This window comes from Leptidea sinapis, chromosome 11 (genome assembly GCF_905404315.1).
Source record: "Leptidea sinapis chromosome 11, ilLepSina1.1, whole genome shotgun sequence".
Taxonomy (NCBI): Eukaryota; Metazoa; Arthropoda; class Insecta; order Lepidoptera; family Pieridae; genus Leptidea; species Leptidea sinapis.
In genome coordinates this window covers 12,521,982-12,541,090 of record NC_066275.1, presented here as the reverse complement: position 1 = coordinate 12,541,090, position 19,109 = coordinate 12,521,982, and the positions used below count along the sequence as shown (strand labels likewise).

The window sequence follows — 19,109 nt, the reverse complement described above, 5'->3', positions numbered from 1 at the left end:
TAGAATTCTTTCAAAGACTCATTTCAACTCGTTAGTGTATTAATGATTTTCCAAAAGTAATCAATGGATTTTTAAGTATGTCATTATTAGTAGATACCACAATTGTATTTTTTCTTAAGTTTGGTTATAGAAAGCCAAGAAAGAATGTATCAATTTGTATGTTTACTCATTGTGATTTATAATTATAATGGGAGGTAAATGAAAAATGTAATAAATTTTACGATTCTCTTTTATTTAAATTCGACAATGTGTCGTTATATTAACAAACAAATGACTGAGCACGCCCACATACATACGCACACACAATACAGCATAGTACACACACAAACACAGCGCGACCGGTACTGCAATGCATTAATTATAAATTAAACTTATTTAGTCTTAAATTATTACTCAGTCTATTGCGCTCTCCTCGTCCGGCACCGGTCACTCAAACACGCGTCTTAACCGAATTATCACATATAATATATTAAACCGATTTGCGAACGATTAACTACAATAGTTTATTTAGTTTAAAGTAGCGGGGGGTGGGGGGTGGCGGAGTCCCGGGGCTCCGCGGGCCAGGCTCACGCCTCCAGCATGCGGGGCATGTAGCGGGCGGGCGACGGGGACTTCTTGGAGAGGTTGAGCGGCGCGTCCGCCACGTCCACCTGCAGCTGCAGCGCGGGCGCGGGCGAGAGGGGGGCGGGCGCGGGCGCCTCGCTGCGCCGCATGTACTGCTGGATGATGTCCGTGCGCTTGAGCTGCTCGGGCGTCATGCGCGGGCCCTCCATCAGGCTCTTGGCCAGCACGGAGTGCGTGGACGACAGCGGCGCGCGCGGCGGCCGCGGCGAGAGCGCGGGCTGCGCGGGGGGCGGGGCCTCGCCCACGTCGCGGCGCATGGCGCGGAACTTCTTGTGCGGCTTGTAGGCCTCGTTCATGAGCGACGGCGTGTCGTACAGCGGCGGCGCCTCCAGCACGCGCTTCAGCACCGGCATGTCGTCGGCGCCGCGCCGGTCCTCCACGTGCTCCTCCAGCGACGAGCGCGGGCTGGAGCAGCCCGAGCCGGGGCCCACGATCCTCTCGTGCTTCTCGTTGCCGGACTCGATGCCCGAGTCGGTGGGCGAGTCCAGCTTCCGGTAGCGCGGCTGCGGCCGCACCGGCGTGACCGTGAGACCGTTGTGCGCCAGGTGGGCGATACCCAGGCCCTCTTCGTCTACTGAGCCCCTGGAGTCCAGGCGCCGGCGGCCGGCCAGTGTGGCGGCCAACAGCGGCGTGCCGCAGTCGCCGATCGCCTCTCCGGACTCGCTGCTCGACACTGAACCGATCGGACTTCGTGCTGATTCGTCAGCCACGGAGTCCGCCCACGGGCATCCTTCTTCCTCGCCCCACATTTGCTGCCGCAACAATTCTTTGTGTTCTGTTCTGAATACGACCAACTTTTCAGTGTGAAGTGTACTCAATGTACGGAGATCAGGTAACGTATCCATAAGCTCACGGAGAAATCCGGGCCGATCTGGTCTGTTTTGGGTGATGACGCTCTGGAGGCAAGCTTTGAGGCGAGCGTGCATTCTCTCGACGAGTTCAATATTGCGAAGTCCCGGCCGGTCAGGTGTGATTAAGACTATGGAACAGAAGAGACCGATTTCGGCATCCGTAAGATTCATAGAGTTCATTCGCTCCGCGAACTTAAATGTAGAGTCCACAAGGAAACGCGCATTAGCACCGCTCTGGATAGAGTCCCGTTTCATCAACTGTCCATTGAGGCAGATTATACTATTGAGTGGAGCGTCGAACATACAAATGAGGCGCACAAACAGAGCGTCAAAAAGACCACTTTTCAATAACGTAAATTTATCGTCCTGAGTCAATAACTGGAAACCAGGAATGAGACCGGCGAAGTCTATCACACCACGGATCACGTGGGCGAACCTCTGAGAGAATTCCTTCTCAGACTGCAGCTCTGGGGCCGGGTTTAGCGGACAGGCCTGCAACAAAGAGAGAAACCATTGTAAAATCTGCCATTCGATAGAAGTTTGGAAATAGCTAGAGAAATGACTATCAATTAAGAAGTGTTAATGAACGCATGCTTACCAGAGTAGGTTGGGAGTATGTGGGACAGTCGCGCGCACGTGCTCGCATTGCGGACACGCGGTCGCGCGTGAACTCGCACGTGTCGAGGTGAGCGCGCACGACTCGAGCCAGCAGCCGCGGGGCGTCGTCGAGCTCCGCGGCGGCGGCCTGCTCCTGCGCCCTGGATGACGACGACTGCTGCATCGCGGCCAAAATACGAGCCTTCTCGCGTTTCGGCACGCGCCCGAACCGGACGGCTGTAACAATAGAAAACAAATATTGAGCATTTGATTGAGTCAACAGCGGGGTCGGATCGAGGGTGAGTTGGAACAACACTAAGTGCGTTGTGCAAGGTCGCGGTCTGACGGGGCGCACGCAGCTGTCGCCGAGTGCCGCGCCATGTGTCCGCGCAGCTGACGAGAGGGTAGAGTTCATCGGCCGCCGCAATCATCGACCCTAATGTCTGCCCTGCTCATACGGAACACATCGAGAGCTGATCGGTGCCATGAACTAGTTCAAAACGCGACTCACAAAGCGATCCGCGAGGTCATGTTAAAAAAGTGTTACAACTTTCTCGCTGCAGGCGTGTCGCGATCCAAAAGGTAGTATGCGAGGCGGACTAGCGTGTCGCTTATGGCGTTCTTGCGCGCGCGCCGGTGAAAGTGTTTGCGCTCAGCGAACGATTGAAAACGAAAGCGGAGAGCCCTCTCGCCATTTCTCCTGACTTTCCCTGCGCTATGTAGGTCGCGAGCGTCGAGCAACGCAGGCGAGATATACAATTCGTGTTATCTGCCTCAGATATGTCCTATTGTTTGATTTAATGAATCAATTCCTACATTGTGATAGAAATTGGAAGTTATTTCGTTCGTTGTAAATATTGATATAAATATCAATTATTTGTTTTAATTTAGATAGAACTTTAAAATTAAATTGTTTTTTATTTAGGTAGTAAACGTGAACTTTTGAACCATGTCAACTAGATGTGTTCTTTTGAAACAAAACAAATACAAGACCAAGACAAGAAGTATTTAAAGTACAAAAAAAAATTATTGCTTAAAATGTAAAATTATTCAAAATATAAAACTATAATTTGAATAGTCTCTTAAATTTACTTTAGTAATAATAATAAGTTAATATTTTGATATAATTTTTAAATGTTTGTAAATATTAAAACGTAAATAAATATAATTTGAATAACAATGAATAATACATACGAGCATTATGATATTTGACAACTCCGTTTAGGATCCCCTTAAGTATTGGTAGATCTTCACCCATTTCCGAGACCATAATAGTTCTTCACTAACAAACACTAAATTAATTCACAGCCAATTGGCACTGATAACTAATATTGGTAACTAATTGATATTTTAACTAATGTCACATGTCACACGATACTAATTGTCATGCACGAAAACTGTAATCCTCAGTTGCAATCCAATGTTGTGAGAGTTGGTTGAGCATCGACGGCACAGTTAGCGTCGCGAGTTCACGTTGCCGACTAACATAGCGATGTACGCGTAACTTGATAATGAGGGCTGACGACCGATGCGCGAGCCGGACTCCCTCGCACTGCGCCGAGGCGCGCGCCGGCCCAACCTTGAACTTGAGGAGGAGGGCGCTCGGTGTGGGGGGGAGGGGGCGGGGGACGGAGGAGGGGGAGGGGGGCGCACGGCTCTCGCACCGGGCGGGGGAGCGGGGAGGGGGAGGCGCAGCGCCGTCAATAAACTCCGCGCAGGCCTCTGCTCCCACCGCGGTGTCCACCCTTCATATTGTATATATGGTATACCAAAACCATATTCCAATCTTAATTATTTTGAAGTTTTTTTAATCTTTATTATTATTTGAAGAAAACCGTCCCGTGTCATAAATATTTATTGCTATTTGATATCGATGATTTGATTAATGAGAGATTTTTTAATTTTTTCACTTTTAAATCTATAATATTTTAACTATTTAAAATAAAAAGGTCACACAAGTATATTATAATATAAACAAAATGTTTATATGAAAATAAGAAAGTGTATAAGACTAAAACCGTTTTTAATAATATTTTTAAGAGTTAACCTGACATGTTATTTTAAATATAAAGAATGAATGAAAAAAATGAAAAAATTTAATAGCGGGCAAATAAATTTTTAAAATAATTGTTTTCTTTACCACATTAGTTGAATTTAAAATTCGTAATAAATGGTAGTTAATGAATAAAATTAAATTTGTAATTAGGTATTATATTAATTTTAGTCAATTGAATGCAACAAAAATTTATTTAAATGAAGCATGAAATCGATCGTGTGACGAACAATATTCATACAGCGCCATCTGTTATCGAGTAGCTAAAGCATCAGCTTTCAATAATGAATGACACGAATCAAACTTATTTTATTTGATAATGCCGTGGAACATTCTACAATAAAAAGTTTGTTGTTGTCTACCTTATTTGTTTATATAAATATATGTATTTATTTTACCAATGATTCATGTCGATTTTACAGAATTATTATTATAGGCCTTAAGAATATTATTAAGGTTACCATATTTTTATTGAATACCATATTATGGGATATGGATCTTATTAGGTGTTAATTAATTATACAGCAGATTAGATTGCCTGCGTTTCGAAAGTGAAAACGAAATTTCACTCTCGGTGTTACGAAACACCTTTCTCTGCTTTCACCGTGTCACGAAGAAGGGGAATCGACGTACGCGTAAAGCGAATGTCGCAATCAGCTGAGCGGAGCAGAGCGCTGAACGAGTGCGGCCGTCGACCTGCTTAGCGTGCGCTCACCCGCGCTTGCATAACCGTCAACGGAGGAGCGAGCGAGCGCCCTCCCGCGGCGAACCCGCGAACTAATAGTTATTGGTGAGGCAATAAATACCTCGCCAGTCGCTACGAACCGACCGCGTAGAGTCGTGTCCTACTTGTCTTGACTTACGCTGTTCGCAGGGCAATTATTTAATGAATATCTAATAATTAAGATGCATTGCGCGCTCTATTTTACCACTTCTGTTACGTTTATATTCTATTTATACATAAGAACTAATTTAAGAAAACATATTTTAAAGATATTTTTAAAAAGAAAAAAATAGTTTTAATAATTTTGCGAAGCGCCAAAACTTTTAATGCAATATTTTTACATAATACATTGAAAATTGCATAAATTTATGCAATAAAAAATAATCAGAGGACACAATGACATGAATGAATTTAAAAAATATTAGTTAAAATATATTGCGTTAAATTTTTTCGGCAAAATTGACTAATTCTAGTAATGAGGCGAAAAAACTCACCATCTCTGCTCATTCCGACGGCGATGCACTTTTTCAACCGGCAGTATTGACACCGATTTCTGTTTATCCTCAAAATGGAACATTGCTGATTTTTGGTGCACGGTCTGTACTGGATCTTCTGTTGAATGGAGCGACGGAAAAACCCCTGTGGATCACAGCGGCAATTAGAGTCTCGCTCAGGATCTGAACTTTCGTCACTGGAGCAGCCAGAGTCGCTAGACTCGCGGCCCGACTCCAACATGCTCACTAAAACCGAGTGCCGATCGCGCAGCTCGGTGCTACACGCCATGCCAAGAGAACACAACCACTAACGAGTCACAAGCGAGCACTGACAACGCAGAGTAGGGCACCGTCACGACTGGTGGCCAGGCACGGACTGTGCGGCGGGCGGGCTCGGCCTCGGCGCTCGCGAGTCGCGACCTACTTGCAGGCCGGCGACCCAACCGAGAAAGTGAGAGTGCTGCTCCCCGCCGCACGCCTCGCACCCGCTGCCAGAACGCTGCTAACGGTTCGCGCGTCGCTCTAGAATGCGCCGCTGCCGCTGCACCGCGCTGCGCCGGATATAGGGCGGCGCATCCCGGCTGCGGGCGCGCGGGGAGCGGCTCGCGGCCGTTCACCCCGGGTCGTCGACCGCTCGATTGCACAACAGGCCCCGAGCCCTGCGCCCCGCATAGCCCAGGAGCCGGGGCCGACGACCGCATCTACACCCGGTCACCGGTGACGTCACAAATGCGTCACGGCCTACCTCAATGCGCGCGCGCTACGGCGAGGGGTGCATTCTATCAATAAAATATACGATTGCCCTACAACTACTTAGTAATCGTTCCGACGTTTGTTATCGCATCGAGCACAATAGCAATTACCTACTGATCCTACGTTCTAGTTTAACACAACAAACAGTATTGACAAAAACGTTAAGTATGTGTAATTGTAATGTTTGTTTACGAGTAACATAATATAATCGTAACTGGGTTATTGCGGATTATACATTTTAAAAACAATACTTACATAAGCATAGTACAACTGATACTTTATATTTACCTATTTATTGGTAAAATTCGGCATGGATACATATTTAATTGTTTTAATTAATTGAAAATTTCTTTAAACGGCTCCAAAAATACGGAACAATTTTAAAATTGATACGGCGTTAAAGTACAGTATTTGCGCCGTGTTGTAGCACAAAGTCAGTGCCCCAATTAAGTGTTGCGATCGATCGATTGTACGGCGCTCGGTGTGCGAGTGCCCTATAATTGGTCGCGGCGGGCACTGACCGACCCCGGCGCGGTCAACGAACCGCCGCGAAAACAAAACCGTATTCCCTTCGCCCCCCGCCCCACATCTATCATACTCACATAAAAATACAGGTCTACGGATTAGTCTCGCGGTATTTTTATGCTCTATTCTTGTAGCATTTTACAGTTACACTTGATAAAGGCTAATAGTGTCATCGGTCTATTTACGCAAATGTTAATATTAACCCGTAATTACTAAAGATTACAAAAGCCGTTACGAGATACCTCACGTGCCTGCTATTACACGTGTTTGAAAGCTGTAAAGTTAATTTTTTTTGTGTGTTTGATACAGATGAGAGAAATTATGATCGCTTGCTTCTTATTAGATTGTAATTTAACTCTTCTGTTTTGTTAGTTATTTGTTTTGATCAAATTTATTATAAATAAAATAGTAACCTATCTCTGTCCCTAATAATATATTTGCAACTTAGGTATAAGCTTCAATAAGATCTTAATTAAAATATTTTATAACACTTAATTAAGTTATTATAAATCACTATTTGTTTTAACTAGACACAGATACAATTTGGCTTAAAGTTTAAGTCCTCTTAGGGCCGAATTTATAAATTAATGATACTATTAATTATATCTTACGAAAGTATATAAAATATGTTTCTTGTTCGCACACCTCAAATTTAACATCGTATGTAATTAGCATGTTTAAGTAATTTTATTGAAAAATATAAAATGTATCCAACAAGTCAGAATAAATTTCAAGTAAAGCATCACATCAAGCTCTGGATGCGAGTCATTAAGGCGAAACAGAATATTTAGTTGTGTAGTTTCGACATAAGCTATGTGGGTTACCAATTCACCTTCTAGAGTTTTCGACATAGCTCCATTGCTTAGCGAACGGAAAACAGACCAACAATTTCTGTCGCTCGCGACGCATTGACATACTTAAACTTTTATTGGTATTAACTGTACATTATTGTGATTACAATGAACTTATTAAGTGTATAAAACAACCGTTTTGCCTATATCGCGTACGTTTACCTACGAAAACAACCAGATTTTATGTTCCGTAAGGGCAATGAAGTTATTAAAAGATAACTTGAGATAGCTTGATGGTAAACATAGTGTTTACCTGAGTATAATATATATGTAAGATATTAAATTGAAATAAGATCATATTTATAAAAACTTCGAGTACCGTAAATTATTTTGCATTAATTAACCTGTCACTATTTTACTCTACTCATTATAAAAAATGTGGTTGATAGTCTAGTTAGTGCTTAGTAGATGTAAATCAATGGAGTTAATAATATCGTAAGTATGAGGTAGTAAATGTTGGGTCTGTCACATAATGGCAACCCGTCACCTAACGGTGCAGTGCAGGGGACAATGACTGCTCGGTCCGAATATGCTGACGCATCTGCCGGGTTCTTTGGAAGTCAGCGTGCTGACCAGCTAACAGTCCAATAGCGCGACGTGAGAGATTGTACCGATAGCACATTGGATTGTTGACTCACGTCCTATGATTCATGTTCGAACGCGAATATTGAGTGCCAACCAACGTAACTTATATGATGTGGTTATATTACGTCTATTATTGTATCGAGTATATTATATAGAAATGAAGCGAATATTTAAGCTCACATCGCGTTTTACTTGGAATGTCTATCTTAAAGCAGTGTAAATGGTAAAAGTCCTCCTAAACAATTATTTTATAATTTTGTCATAAAATGTATATAAATGTAACATTTGAACATAGTTGGAGAATGTTTACATAAACTTGTTAAAACAAAGTACTTTCACAGTTCAAAATCAACCAATAGCTCGAAATGTATAAACCTAGATCAATTGTCTAAACAAAGATAACATGAATTATAATTTATACATATTAATAGTTATCTCGCTTAAGTTATTTCGGATTAATTTAATTATGTTGAGATTGTTTTTCTATGAAGTATGTCAGTATTATTCTTGCCTCAATACGATTGACACAGTATAGAATGTTCTCGGTAAATAACAGCGAGGTCAACGAACTGCTGAGCTGACTGTTCAAAATAATGTAGGTTACGATCATGCTGCGTACATATTCGTTGACCGTAGCAGTTGTATCAGGAGGCTGCGGCGCTGAGACGGAGGCTCTAGCGAGGTCAACGACCGCGTGCCCTGCACCGCGAATCGGTTCCGAAAAAATAAACGAGCTAAAACGAAATATTTATTACGATGTACGGACAAAGACACACCGCTCCTGCTAACATACGCCTTATGTTTACGTGTTACATATCGTAACAGGTTGAAAACCGAGTCTCGCAAGAATTAGAGGTATAATAATAACAATATATATAATATTATAATAACTTCTTTGTTTGCTTATAATATATGGTATGAAGTCAATTGTAAACAAAACAACGATTTTACAAATATTCAGACTCTTTGTAACTGACAAAATAATTATTGATGTTGATTGAATGGAAGTTATAATATTTTCTGATTTGTTGAAAAGTAATGTCCCGACTAACAATTTTGTTTTTGTTTCAGTATCGAAACAATACGTAAGAATATCTAAACTTAAGACGTTTACTAAACGTTAGATAGAGAATGAGTTACTGTTATTACAGATGAAGGATTATGTATAGATTATGTTTGATTTAAGAAGTGCTAAGCATAATACATTAGTTGTATGACGTATGGCATCGGGTCGTTGACATAACTCGAATGCGTAAAGAAAACGTACACGCCACGCCTGTTAGGTGGAGAGCCGTACAGTCATTCATTGAAAGCCTGTGAACGCAACACGGCGGGAGAATCGCGACGGTTAGCGCCACCTAGCGGTAAGTAGCTGAACCGAAGCTTACGCGATGTGCCAATAGGTGGCACGTGCACTTTAGATTGTGACGAGTGAGTCAGAAGTTTGTTTTTTATACGGGCGACTCTTCATTTTATCTTCTTACGTAATTAAAAAAGAGGCTGAATAATTTATTAAGTAAAAACTTTACGCATATTATCTGTATAACATATGTACAAAAAAAGCACTTACTGCAATAAAATTTTGTGTTCATTAATAAATTAATTATCATTACGTATTATAAAAGTGCTCAGCCGCGTCTGTTCGCGATAAACTCAAAACTCACCGATTTTGATGAGTTTATGTATAGGTACATAAACTTAAAACTTAACGATATTTGTTGGAGGTGTCGTAAAAAATAAGCCGTCTGGGACCTTTCAAAGAAAACGCGAAACAATTCAAAAATACGTTTTTATCTAATTTTTTACTTATTAACTTTGACTACACATTTCCGATGGCATTAGACAACATTATTCCCGAATACCTACATCATTTTTTTTTCTATTGATAGAACAGCGTCTGTCGGGTCAGCTAGTTACTTTATACTCAAAAGTTATCAATTTCAAAACTCAAAGTTCAAAACATCCAGGGTAAATTATATGACCACCGTGTTAACCTTTTTATTCGCACTGACCTCGACCCCCTCTTTTGTGCCTCAACGTGACTATTTAAAAGCTTATTCCCGTGTGATTGTTCGGGCACAGGTATGTCAAACAAAAGTAACAAGTATAAAATTGGGGCGAAGGGGTCGAACTGAGTTGTCGAGACGAGGTTAGCAGGTATCTGAAAGACCCATCGACACAAAACTTCACACGTTATATGTACAAATGGCACAGGATTAATATCAAGGCCGGATATTGACAATCTCATTAGTATAATTACGCTGTTATTGTCAATCACTTGCGAGTCAATCAAATCAATGTCAATATTATATTATTATGGATAAGGCGACAACTGTGAGTAATAAACAGCACTAAATCTTGGTATTAGTTATTTTTTTATTATTTTCTTTGAGTAACGCGAGTGTTACACATTTAAATAAAAGTCCAACTGAACACGTGCTCTGAAAAGGTCACGAAACGTCGGGTTAGCAAAAAAAAATAATGAAAAAGTAACTTTAACGCAAAAAGTAATGTAAAAACACAGTTACAAACTACACGCGTTTTAATACTTTAAAAAGTGATTTATTTAAATTTTTATTAATCAGCAATTGCGAGAACTTTAATATTTACCAATTTTTTAAATAATTTTGATTGTTAAAGTCATTTAATAAATAAACTTATATCTTACAATACCTATGCGGTTTTTTTTTATAATAGAAACTTATTACAAGTAAAAAACCATAGATTTTAAATTTTACTAGTAATATCGATTTTTTCCGGCTTTCATGTTAAACCTGCTACATTTGCAGCGTGTACTTCCTGTAGAATGTAGATGAACCAAAATTAACTGATTTTGCGAAGGTCATAAGCGACACACAAATTTAAATACGATTTACATGAGGACCATGGTCGGGCTTTGTTCAACTATATAACAGAGATTGTCTTCCGCGTGTGGTGGCCTTGTTTAACTCCAGGACACCGAGATCGCTTCCCGTTGCTGTTTGTGTCAATTTGTTTCTGGATTAGAGCTACCATAATAATGTACCTATATCATGTTCTAATCTATATATACATAAGAGATTTCCACCTATTTCTTGACTCATCAAAATATCTATGGAACCATAATACTTGAAATTTGTATTTTACGAAATTCCATCCACATCAGGGTTGTGGGTTGATCTATATATAATAAACTAGTGGACCCGACAGACGTTGTCCTCTTTAATTTAAAAAATCGGTCCAACCGTTAGGAAGAGTTCACTAACATACACATGTGCAGGAGAATTATATTATATGGACGGAATTGAGAATCTTAAGAAATCTCAAATTCACTGGAATACACAAAAAAATCATCAAAATCGGTCCAGCCGTTTAGGAGGCAGTTCAATTGTGAATCTAAACCATTCTCGAATCCACCTCAGCTAGTATATAAATACAGGAAATATAAAATTATTAGTATCCTATTATGTCAGGTATATAGTTTAATGTAAACCTTACGTACTTCCTTCGAAATACTAAATCATTTAAAGACTAATAGGTGTGGAATATTCTAGTAATTTGTATTATATATGTGTAAAACAATTTAAGTTATTATAGGTATTAAGTAAGTTAAGTGCGCGACCTTCAAAGCAGGTTTTTTCGTTGTTAATATAATTAACTTGAAATATAAATAATACATATTTTTTGACAAAATTAAATACCTGGTTTTTTATCGGTTTTAGTGAGCATGTGACGATATTTTTATTTATTAATTAATTAATATATTATATTAAACGCTTAGGTCATTTATACGTCTGGATAGACTGTGACAGCTGTGAAACGTCGAAAAAAATTGAGGTTTACTGTTAACTTCTATTTTGAGCAATACACGCACACCAACACAAAGTGTCATACAAATCGCGAGTGTAAGACGTAGCTTGTTACGCGACTCTATCTAGACGTATAAATTATCTAAGACCAAATGATTGTATTTGTAAATAATTACCTTGCAGCCCTCGCAGGAATGGACGCCGTAGTGGAACCCGCTAGCTTTGTCTCCACAGACCCGGCACAGAACTGTAGTGCCATCGAACTCTGTACAACAAAAAAAAAATTTGTTAATAGTTCTCTTATTGAATTTTTATATTGGAAGAGAAGGAAAACGTCCGCCCACATTCTCCTACGACAGAGGAATCACAGGAGCGTTACCGGCTTTTTAAGAAAGGTGTTCGCGCTTTTTTTAAAGCCATGTCATATCTTCCCGGAAAGTCCGCGCAAAAAAGCTTATTTTAGGTTGTGTGGTGTTTTAAAGTGCGATTGCTAATGGAATTTCTAGTAATTTCTCCACAGACGATAAGCATATACAGACTTACTTCGACTTACTTAAAAATATATTATTTCTTACCTACTTAAAAGCAGACAACGCTCCTGAATATGCCCTGGTGTTGGAAACATGGAAGCAGTAGGGGGACGGGATAATATATTATAATGTCTACAATAAGGTATTAATTCAGAATATAAAAAAAAAAACATTTTTTAAGCTTTGAACATATGTTGATATTTTAATTTCCAGTGCTTAATCATGAGGGTAGTTGTAAAAATGTCGTCGGTGTTTTCCACTGCGAATATTCGTTCACATGATTCAAGATAAGGCGACCTTGCGTTAACAAAACATTCAACTTCCACAAAACACTTTTTATGGTACGCTGTTTGTTTTATATTAGTTTCAGTAAACACATTATATTGTGAAATATATGTTACATGAAAGTGACGTCACAATACTTTATTGACACTGCTTGGGTTTGTAAAGATACCAAAGTGTAGACTTTTAATTAAAAGCACATTTATCAGTGTACGTTATAACTATAACACTTGAAGGATTTAAAAAAAAATATAAATTTATAAAAATAATTATACTAAACATTATAAATTATAAAATATTTCTTTTAAATTGAATATAAATAAAAAAAACCTTTTATTACCTGTAAATTTACATTAGTTAGTTTAGTTTAATTTCTGTTACTTATTGGTCTCTTACTTAATATAATAATTTTATGAGTATCCTATAATGGAACCCCAGTATTCGTGAAGGCCTCCTCCCGTGATGCCCATTTGAATCTGTCTTCAGCTACTTTTCTCCAGTTATATTGTATTCAATATTATGATAATTCTATTAAACACTTAATTCGATGTATTATAAAATGAAAAATAAAATCATTAATTCATCAACTTTGTTAACATTTTAGTCATAAGGACAATGATTGGGCATTAATTGCATCAAGCAGTTTAATGGGAAAGTGAAGCTATAATAAGATAAGGCTTGACAATTTTGTTGCCTATCTTTAATATTTATTAATAATTTTTATTGGCTGTAAATTAATACTTTTCCTTAAACATAAGATGTGTTGCGTCATTATTTTATTTACTCGTATGTAGCGATAGAATATAAAGTTTTAACACAAACTAATAACGAAACTCTTATCAACTCGAGTCTGTCAGCAGAGTTACAATTAATGACTCTAGATAGACTAAGAGTTATTGATACCAACATTCACATATAAAATAATCATTTAGAATGTAAAACGAAAGCTATCCGAAGACAAATAGTATCTATTGACTTCCATTTTCTAAATTCTACATGTTACGTAAATTATACGTGAATCGTAATTCTTACTGTTGCGTCACGTAATAATATGAACCGGCTTACGTGGCGTGTGTTCAGTGTTGGTGACACTGAATAGTTATTTTAGAAAGCGCAGGCTCTGCACTTGAATAGGCCGTTGACCCCTCTCGCTAACACATTCTCATACACGAACATTATATCACGCGAGTCTCACCCAACATTCGCGTAAGATAGGTCATTTAATTAAAATGTACTTTACCAACAAAATTCAATGGATAATGACTGAACCGATTTGGTTAGTAGGTCAGTGATAAGGCGATGACGTCATCTGAATAGGACGCAGGGTAATATTACTATTATAGTCGCTAGGCAGGCTCTCAAGTGCACAGGAAACAGGTTCCGCGGCGGCTGAGGCGTCCCCGATCGCTCTCACTTTCCCCTTGTTTGTTTATTTGTTAAGGGAGCGAGTTTGTATTTTGAAGGAACTTTCTATTTCTGTATATCGCTAGCGCCCGCCGGCGAAGCGGGTCGACGACTCGACGCTTTCTATCAACGAATACTTTCTTTCTCTTCATCAAGCTCGCCCTCGATGATACTCGGTCTTAAGGTGGGGATTACAATAGTTGCTGGCGAAAGTTCCAAGACGTAATCGCTGCAGGTGCATTCGGTTGCGTGCTGATGCAGACATTTCTCTCGTATGATGCAACTAAGTTTTTCTGATTAGCTAGTGTGAGAGCGCTTAGTTACGTCAATTAATGTGGCGAGGAGCGAGGAAAGCGCGCGAGAAAGTGTTTAGAGCACGTACCGCCAACGGAGCGTGCGAAAACACCGCACCACATGTATGTCAGGGTAAAAATTACGTTAGTTGCTGATATTTTAGCACGTAGTCTCCTCCCTAATACAAGCAGATTCACGTCTGACACGTATTTAAGTCTTATTTGACATAACAACAGCATCATGATTTGTAACGCGCGATAGTAAAAATAGAGGGCAATTTACAGGCGGTTCATTATTATGATCGTGTAGGTAAATTGAAAAATGTATTGCTGAGAGCCTCGTTGTTAATGTTTCTAAATACAAAAATAAATATGAATATCATTTGAAGATCAATATCATTCATAATAATAGTGAATTTTTTTAGCAATACTTCTGCGTCAACTTAATTTATTAGTCTAAGTATTAAATTAATTGCATTTGCGCAAACGAAAGGTGAAATTAACCAGCTACGGTGGAATTACGCGAGAGCAGACTTGTATTGAAAAGTAAAAGTGGTACAGATTACACAGAGCCGGAAGCTGTTGGAACATTGAACTCTTTGCCCGGACTGATCTGTCTCTAGTCAAGTTAAAATAGAAACTTGAGTGTTAAATATTAATTGCACTCCGAGACAAAACTACATTAAACCTTAATTTGTACTAGCTAACAGTGTTTAAAATGATAATTTTAAAAATAACAATGTAAGTATTTCTAATAATAATATTTCCCAGATGTTAACCGTTATTCTTCAATTGTTTACACGTCGACAATTTAGGAAATATGATCGATTAAGTCGATAAGATCATTAGTAATAGAATGAATTATTGTTATGTCAGCCTGTAATATCGATTAATTGTGTTGAATCCCACCGATTTGCGAAAAGGGGTTTAAATTATGTTGTACTCTGAAGTATGTAAACCTTTTTATATTTCTAAACAATTTATCAATCAAATTTGTTCTACTATTTGCGCAACGGTAAGAATATAACAAATTGTTGTTTTCGTTCACCCCTTTTGGGTTTGACAATAAAATAATTAATCAAACTTTAAGCATGAAATGTTGATAAATTCAGCGCGAATTCTTATCCATTATTTTGAAGTCATTATCGTTTACTTTGTACTTAAAATTGATGTTTTCTGAATTTGTTTTTTAAAATTATTTTGTCGGTTTTGTGCTGATTTCCAGAAAATATTATTAACTGCTAATTTCAGGTAAGTTTAGCGCCATAATATAAATTACATTTTTTAACTTAATCGTGTAAGTCATGACTATTTGAGATGTGCGTATTATTGTTGCATTACTTTACATAGATTGTTATTATAATCTCTAGTAAAACGAAGATGTAAATGTTGATTTACAAAAGTGACAATGAGTTTTTTACCGCTGCTTCATTTAAACCTCAACCTTTTCGGAAATGTTGGTTAATTGTAAGAAGTCATTTGTTTGACCTAACTGAATGAAGAGATATTAATTTGATATAATTTAGTTCAAAGTACATATTATTATTATGGCAATTTCCTATTATTTTCCTACAATTGAACATATTACATAATGAATATCATGAAAACCTCTAAAACCTTTTTATTGGATTATATATATTGGTTGGTAGTTATATATTGCGTTGGCTAGGCTTATATTATATTCAATATCCTGTTTTTAGCCTAATACATATTTAAAAAAAATATACGCTTTGTGAAGATATTAATATTTTAAATATATCGCGGTCTGTTTAAATGCCGACAATTTTCAGAAAAATAAATGTCGCAACTATTAGAGTTCATACCGATATGCAGCTCTGGTTCTCTCTCCTTGTGTATCGGGCTCATGATGTTGTCTGGTGGACACAGAGCCGCCCCAGGCACGGGCGTGTCATAGCGCCCGTAGTTACTGTCCGGCGACATCATAAACAGTCAACAATAGCTAAACAATAATATTTGTCCTCGTACACACTGCACTACACGTAAAGCACATCAGCCTGCCCTCTGGCAATACCGCGCTGCAAGCGTCCTGTCCGAACACTCCGCTTGCCGCCACTGGATATAGGACAGGAGTGCATGCACAGGGCGACTCGTACGAACGATGAAGGTCACTAGTCCCACAACACAGACGTTGCACGCGCGCGTGCGTTTCTCGTGAGCTCGATCGACGAACTGAGCCAACTCCGCGCGGAGTTTCGTATCTTGCTACGCTAGTATCCCCTTAAGAGTGAAAGTCTGCAAAATGATCGCGGCGCCGTGCGATACAATCGCCTCGGTGATACATGGGGAGCTGCCAGGCGAATGTGAGCTTTATTAGCGCGCAAAGGCTACGACACACAGTGAGGCTCGCCGCGCTTCAAACTCCGGTCTCCGAGGTCATTGCCGCGTCGCGGACGGACCAATGGGGAGCTCGCGCGGACGTGCGCGCCCAGGGATTGGTGGATCGGCTGTCCCCCGTCCCGCGCGTCTGCCCCGCTCGCGAGTTCGAAGACCTGAACCTTGCGAGCGCACCGCGGCCAAGGTCGCGCGCGAGCGGTGCGGAGCGAGGCCGCCGGAACGTTGGAGCGGGACGCAAGTGCGGTTGCGTCACACGGCTCAAATATTTTTGGTGATGGGCCGCGACCGGCTCGAAACGCGACTGAACTTGAACACGATATCGAGGCTCGGGCTTCATAAACGAACGAAGTACGACAGCGCCCGCGAGCTGACAGACTGACCGCGGGCTGCAACCTACTGTGATGGTGTGCCTGAAGCCTGGTGCCCGACTTGCACACATAAACATGCCCTCCTCGTATTTCCATAGTAATATCTATAAAAGACTTAACGTTCACACTTATTTAAAGGTGCACAAACTAAAACCGTGCACTAGTTTTTCTTTAAGAAGTAAATTTCATGGGATTGTTAGTAAACCTACGAAGAAATAGCCCACATTGAAGCGAAGCAGTACTTAATTCCTGTTTAATAATCATACATAGATAGGTACCTAATTAGTATCTCAAACAGTCTTATTAATATCCAGTTATAAGATCAACATAGGTCTAAGCATAATAATACTAAGCTTGCTTTTTTTTATCTAAATATTTAGTTTGTGCTACCACTCAGCGACAAAAAAAATAACAAATAATATATACATAGAAAGTAGAACCCCAAAATTATTAAATAAAATTATTGATAGGTATATCACATCGTTATGCTTGTGCACATATGAGGCTCGACTGTTAAAGTTAAATTTGTTTAATTTCAGTCGAAATTGTAATCAATTTGAGAAAGAAAGTTATTTACGCGAGAGTTGGGGAGGAGGAGCGCGGGTCGCGGGCGGCGGGGCGGGGGAGGTGAACGACCTGTAAATTTTGGCGCAGGCCGGTCAAGGCCACCGCCCGCGACCGCGCTATAAGCGCGCTTGCCCTAAACAGAAGCGATCTCATAATCAAACAGACACTAGCGTTGTAAATAATTAATATTAAATACTTTAATATTTAGGCAGCAGGCAACACACAATATCTTATTTACTTTCATTAACACTACAATAGCTATCTGTGGATCTCTGTGTAGTGTGTACATTCGTTTAGCATATGTTTAAATATATTCTTATATTAAAACGTTATCTTCTTTATTAAATTCTTATCTACTTATATAAGTTAGTTTTTTAGTTAGCCAGTTTAATTATCCTGTCTTCTTTATCACTTCACCAAGATCATATTTTGATGTATGTTAAATTTTATTTATCAAAAATAATTAAGCACTGCTTATCTAAAATGCGCTAGTGAGTTAAATGAAATGCTTGATTAATGTAATAATTGCGAAACTAAACTCTTACTTAGAGCACTTAGGGCACTTAGCTCTACGGACAGATGACCGTTGGGGCAGTAAAGTTCTCGAATGATGACCACGTACCGGAAGACGCAGTGATGGTAGGCCCAACCACTAGATGGACCGTTTATTTGGTCAAGATCGCCGGGATAGGTTGGATGAGGGCAGCGCAAACCACAATTAATTAAGTTCATTTACTGCAATGATCTGTTTACCCTCAAATTTTATCACAATAGTCTCCTTTAACGAAATTTGCCATATTCTACCAAAACGAATAGCTAAGCGAAAACCGATACCAATGCGATTTTATATTCATTAATTTTAATAACAAACCACAAAGTGTATTCTTCCATTGTATCGTTAAACCTTATATTATAATTTACTTGACATTAATCCTTAGAACAAAACTTTAATACCACTATTGTAAATTTACTTTGAATACTCAGTACTCACATATTATTAGCAATTACAAAAAAATTAATTCCGTATTCATTCAGTCTAATGTCCAACTTATATTTTACCAAACAGGTAATTAAGGATTTTTCTCAACAAATCGCCAATTTATGAAACCCTTCAAAGCTCGACGGATCGTTTAAAAAAATAAATGTGTGCAAAACATAACAATAGCATATGTGTGATCAAAAAATTGCGTGAAAGTGAATAGGAACCCAATTTTTTAACTTCCTTCCGCTGATCACTTTTTTGGACGTCGGTATCAAATTACAATGCACTTTGAGCTGCCGATGTTGGTTCAAGGAAATATGGACTATATGTCATGAGCATAGGATACATTACTTATCGTAATAAAAGTTTGATCGGTCGTTGAGTGTCGCCAGTCGGTAGCCACATGTATTGTAGATTATGAGTTGTGACCATGATAGTATGGGGAAAGGATCGCATTGATACGCTTCTGTGCCCTTTTATATC

The 19,109-nt window shown here is 39.3% G+C and overlaps 1 protein-coding gene across 6 annotated transcripts in view; it reads right to left on the bottom strand.

The window, feature by feature from the left end:
• Nucleotides 1–211: 211 nt before the first annotated feature.
• Nucleotides 212–19,109, bottom strand: part of LOC126966922 (ecdysone-inducible protein E75) — a 165,738-nt gene continuing 146,840 nt past the window's right edge. For 4 of the 6 annotated variants that reach the window (XM_050811213.1, XM_050811209.1, XM_050811211.1 and 1 more), the window contains 4 exons: nt 12,022–12,110; nt 5,344–5,488; nt 2,074–2,309; nt 212–1,967 (listed from right to left, as the gene is read on the bottom strand). In XM_050811213.1, coding sequence (XP_050667170.1) covers nt 567–1,967; nt 2,074–2,309; nt 5,344–5,488; nt 12,022–12,110 — 1,871 coding nt within the window. In that variant the 3' untranslated portion in view covers nt 212–566. Of the gene's footprint in view, nt 1,968–2,073; nt 2,310–3,266; nt 3,645–5,343; nt 5,489–12,021; nt 12,111–16,177; nt 16,652–19,109 lie in introns of those variants that run through there. The other 2 variants (XM_050811210.1, XM_050811215.1) reach the window with 2 other exon arrangements.